The 5,669-nt window shown below is 41.2% G+C and overlaps 1 protein-coding gene across 2 annotated transcripts in view; it reads left to right on the forward strand.

The window, feature by feature from the left end:
- The first annotated feature begins 4,087 nt into the window (after positions 1-4,087).
- Positions 4,088-5,669, forward strand: part of spir (spire type actin nucleation factor) — a 251,696-nt gene continuing 250,114 nt past the window's right edge. For both annotated transcript variants that reach the window (XM_022788430.2, XM_022788432.2), the window contains exon 1: positions 4,088-5,059. Coding sequence is in view for 1 of the 2 variants with exons in the window: in XM_022788432.2 (XP_022644167.2) it covers positions 5,055-5,059 (5 nt within the window). In the remaining variant the exon portion in view is untranslated. The remainder of the gene's footprint in view (positions 5,060-5,669) is intronic.

The raw sequence follows: 5,669 nt of genomic DNA on the forward strand, positions 1-5,669 counted from the left end.
ACTGAAAATATGTCGCTGTTACTCTCTCTATTCCCAATCTAAAACGACTGTTCGCTCGATTACGACAAGGCTACGATACTTCTATGACCGCCGCCCAGGTGACAACGTTTTATTTTGCCTACGCCGTTCGCTTTGTTTGCAAACTTGCGATTTTTATTGTTTAACTCAATGAAGATCATAATCCGCAGTGAAGCACTCCCATCCGACATGTATCAGATCCTTGTCCTTATATCCTCCGGTAGTCGGCATAGGGACAATACACCGTCGAACAGCTTTTAGATCACATTTCAACAAAACATTTGTCTATATATATATATATATAAGACAGAAAATTGATGATATTTCAAATGCTACTTTCATCATGATCATTGCCGTCACGATTATGAACTGGGTAGCTCATCTTCTATATATAGTTAGATGTCACCTTGGCGCCTTGTTGGCCAGCCGGCGTCGCAATGAAAAAAGTATGTTATCGTTCAGAAGTCGAATAAGTCGATCACCTAACTGACCTTTACAGTACAGAATAGTATATAATATTATGCCTAGTATATGTGTACGGACAGGGTGCGTGATTGAAATAGCTTCGGGAAAAAGGGAGCAATTAAAGGAGATTGTTAAATAAATAAGTCCTTTGTAATAAAATACCATATTATAACCATCGATGAATTCTTCTATTGAGCTACGTTTCATACGGATAGCCGCTATTAATTATACGTAACGTGACTTCTAGTGGACGAGCTATACAATTCACTGAGGTTTGGCCTAACAGATCCTTTTTAAAATTGATTGATATATTGTTGATGTGATTTAAACGAAATTTTTATTTTGAATATTAGGTGTATTTATTCGGGCATTCTATTTTTGTTGCATGTCCACCAAATGGTTTCTCCTAGACAGAGGACGGTTCTGGAAACAGCACATGCTAAATCAGCGTGTACCTGGAAGCTTCGACTATTAGATTTTACCTATCCTTGAGTAAAGATAGTAAAAAAAATGACAACAAACAAAGCCTAAAAATTTACCCCCAGAGGGTCTTCTAAGGCAATATGGTTAAAGCAAATACTATGACTACGTCCCCCACCCGTTTAATATTCGACAGCTTCAAATAATGCATTTGTTACTGTCAGATGTTCTCTTTGCCTATGGGTTATATTTGAGCCAGAAGCATCTAAAAGAAATCCAGCGCGACTAATGGGACACTGGCTTTCTGTCTCTGTTTACCACTATAATATCTTTACTTCTATCACTTATACGTATTTTCATGACCATATTTGTCTTTAAGCAATTGCGTTTCATCAGCTTAAGTAAATTTGACATTAGGCCACAACTGTCAAATCGTACTTAAAAAGTTAGACAATATTTATCCGCACAGGTTTGATCGATTAGGCCCCCACAAACGTAACTAATAATTTTGGCTTAGAGTGTACACCTTAAACGACTTGAAAAAAAGTTATCATTCATTTAAAGTTCCTTGTGGTTTAACGCGCTGGTAACTGCTGTAGTAACTGTAACTCTAGATAGATACCGTACAAGTAATGGCAAGTAAAAGTAGTTCACAAGATTCTCTTTTTGATTGCTTGCGTTATAAACCTAATAATATTGTGAACTGAGTGGAGTGTTTAAAGATTTGTCTACAACTTCAACTTTCATCTTCGCTATTGGCTTAATGTCCAATGTAGTCTGAAGTGATTTTTGTACAAATACGTGAAAACCTCTACTGAATAGAACAATTAATAACATTAAAAAACAATTAAAACAGTTACGAAAATCACTTCTAAAGCACGAGCCAGATATTTAAAGGTGTAGGTTACATACGAATTTTTTTCTTATCCACCTTACTTTGCTTCAGGGTATAGGTTGCATAGAAAACAACAGCTATTGGCGTATTTCGTAACTTAATACACGGATTAAGCCCGAAATTACTCATAGGGTATGCATCCGATAAGCTTGTGACAAAAGTCACAATTTAGAAGAACGATAACAGAGTTCGCTAGAAAGTACTCCTACTTGTTCTTTTTTATTTGACCTCCGGTCCTTGACACAACAACTCCGACAAGAGAATAGCTCAATTAGCATAAACAATTTCAATTGCGTTTTGTACCATCTATCAGTGTTACCCAGCACTGAACTAATATCTACTAAGATTTCTCCCCGAGTACCTATCAGGATATACCTCTGTAGTTAAAATGCCTAATAAAGAGACCATAGTAATTCGATGTATGTAAGACATGGTGCCGATAGATCGTGCATCATTGAATTGAATAATAGACACACATTGCCTGCTTTCGATACGAGGTTCGGCACGTAAGGTTCATTGACCACACTGTCATATCGTTTAAAATCGTCCCATCTGCTATTCGTGAAATGATATTATAGCAAGTTCCATTTTGATTCTTGATGTACTGTGTAGGCTTTTTGGCAAGAAAATACGTATCTCTATAAGTCATACAACCGTGAAGAACTATACAAAGCACCTCCATATTCAGTTGCTAAGCCTTCTCTATGTTTCGAGTTTTACGTCTGGTATCGCCGTGCTGGCGTGGTAAAAGGGAGTGTGTCTATGTCCGGGTTTGAACCTAGATCACAACGTGCTCCTAAGGTAAGGCCAAAATGTATTACCCATTAAGTTTTCACGGGAGTTGCTAAAGTCTGGATTGCTGAAATAGTGCCCCGACTACTCAATTTGCCGATCATCAAAAATTCCGTAAGGATGACGTCCTAGGCTTAAAAAGTGTTAAAAATTATGTGCACAGATTATGTATCTTTTATTATGCAGTTGCACGCGTTTGGAGCGATGGTACCGAAGCAGTAATTATGACGCCGAAGATGGTAACAGTGCTTCTTCAACATTTAACGTTCAGGATTTCAAGTTCGCAAAGGGCATTGCCTTGAAATTTAATCCATTCATAATTTTTCTTTCTCGCTTGGAAGCTGAAGCGAAATTGTAGTTGCCCACCTTGATTTCCAACGGTTACTTTATAATTTTGACTAAATAATTCAGTGAAATCCAGAATCTCACAAAAGCGTAGTTAATTAATTGAAAGAACATAACCTCGGCTGGTTGGCAACAAAAATAACTTTCTAATTGTATTGCTTTGCTTCGGTTGTTTGTTGAAGTAGCAGTATTCACGGGATGGATGAAATAAAAAAAATATTTATTTGCGCAATAGTAGAATTTTTCAAGACATATACATCGATAGCTTATCCAAATACATTGTTTATATCGTATCCAATACTGTTGATGGCGACGTCCGAAAATAAATGTATCGGAACACAGTTTTGCAAACACAAAGAGATTCAAATTGAGGCGCCAGGCTTTACAGGTGGCGCTAACCATCCGCTTAACCACTTTCCCAAAAGGTCGCTATGACGACACCTCTGATCACGTGTCCTCTCAGACGACATGACATAACTTTCAACGTTTTTTTTCTTCGTTTTCCATTTTGTTCTCCCATATCTATCTTTGGCCTTTGAAAGTACCGCATATCCACATTAGCATTCATGGTAGCCATAACAATACATACAGACAAGCACCATAAGCAGCAATGGGCATTGCACGACAAGGGTTTCTGTGTATGATCTAGTGCCTTTTAAAGCAGGTATAGCATCGTAAAAAGCACGCGCCACCCTAACCTACTGACCCAGAATGGGCGCGATTGTCCCTGTGAACTCGACCAACAAGCAACCCAACAATATTATCTATGAGTTTGTCGCGTTTACTGCAGCTAGTGGCCGGAGTCGTTATTATGCATTGCGACTGCCACGAGTACCAGCCATTGACTTTGACTGCGCCACCGCCAGATCTGTCACCGTTGACGGCCGTGCTCTCAGTCGCTGAGTTGGTCAGATTTGATAAATTTTCATGTATGATAATACAGCATATATCTTACTAGTACTAGTAATAGAACGAACAATGAAATCGCACCGCGCAAACTGTAGATGCTTGTAGCCATCGATATGAAATGGCCCTGGGGGTCGGGCCCGCGGTTAGGTGGCGGAGCCGGTAGATGGCGCCACCATGGCCAGCCCGTCCGCCAACTCACTTTCCCAAAATACTTCTTCCCACTCCATACGGCGCTCTTCAGGTTGCGCTGAAAGGCACCAAGTGGCCGCCAGTTCCCGTTCAAATGAAGCTGAAGTAAAATCGCCATCGCGCATTAACGAAACAAAGAATTGGGCGTGCGCGGACCCAGTGATTTAGTTTCGTCTTACTTAATACCAATAATTAATAATTATATGTGTATCGAATTGCAGTTTGAAGTGGCTCACTACAGATGGATTATCAGGTTGTGTCTCAGTAACGTTCGAATTTGTGGTGAATTTCTTCTGTTTCGTTTAGAACTATCTGTTTGCAATCTAGTAATTGCCACTCGAATAACAGCAGCTGTGACAGGATAAACGAACAGTGACAGCTCTTGTCTCAGCGCGGATATTACTCAGTGATCGATATGATATTGTATTCGGATGCTATCTATGTCGATGTGATGTAGAAGGATTACAGTGAACAAATAACGAGCAACATCTGTGCCTCCTTCTTTACTCCCTGCCGTTTAAACCGAGCCATTGGAATACGTGTGACGTTTGGTAATTCGAATCACAACTGGAGTGATAACGTGCTACGGACGTGTGATAAAGGAATACAAAAAAGCTGAAAGGAATATGAAAGACGCGCCTTCGTCGCTATGACCTCCGTGTTTGATGACAGGAGAACTATATAATAATAACAGGTCTTTGTTACGTGACATAGCTGGTTTGGACCTACTTGACTAGATCCACTCCTGCTGACCCCTAGTTAGCGTCAGCTGTTATTCGGCGGTGAAAGACAACCCCCGCCTCCGGTGTATGCACTCACTACCAAAATGACATGACGCAAAGATATCACCGTTTCGCTCTATGCGGCGTTTGCGTGTGGTCGTCGGCGTTGTCGTTGTCGTCGTCGTCGTCGTCGTCGTCGTTACATTCGAGCTCGCTGACACATTGTTGTTATTAAGATGTCCTACAACGAAGTTCCGTGCTGCTTCTGCTAGCGTCGCCTCTGAGATATTGCTGCTGTCATGAGGTTAGGGTCAGCTGACGAGAGGTGACAGGTCAACCCAGTCGGGGCCCGCACCGCGGCTCCAGAGGATGGCTCTGACTCTTAGAGCTCTCCGTTTTAGCTCTCGATAATACCTAGGCTTCGATTCGACTGGTCCCGATTCAATAAGCTAATTCGTTCATTCAAAGACACGGACAGGAATGCGGTCTGGCTGAGAGAGCACTGTTGCTTTCGATAACTTTAGAACGCCCTCAGAGAGCCAGTTATTGAATGTCGTTTTTGTCGGTCATTTCTTCATACTTCTCGAGCAAAAGATCTTTTAGCGCCACTGATGTTAATTAATTAATGCTACTACTGTTGTTGTTGTTGCTGCTGCTGCTGCCATCGTATGACAGCGACAACTTACTTCGTTCGCCTTTGATTTGCTTTGGCCTGTTTAACTGTAGACCGTTGCTGCTCCTGCTGCGGTTAGAAGTGATTGTGTGAGTGTGTGTGTGTGTGTGTGTGTGTGTGTGTGTGTGTGTGTGTGTGTGTGTGTGTGTGTGTGTGTGTGTGTGTGTGTGTGTGTGTGTGTGTGTGTGTGTGTGTGTGTGTGTGTGTGTGTGTGGTGTGTGTGTGTGTGTGTGTGTGTGTG

This window comes from Varroa destructor, unplaced genomic scaffold, assembly GCF_002443255.2.
Source record: "Varroa destructor unplaced genomic scaffold, Vdes_3.0 BEIS01000001.1, whole genome shotgun sequence".
In the NCBI taxonomy this organism is placed as follows: domain Eukaryota; kingdom Metazoa; phylum Arthropoda; class Arachnida; order Mesostigmata; family Varroidae; genus Varroa; species Varroa destructor.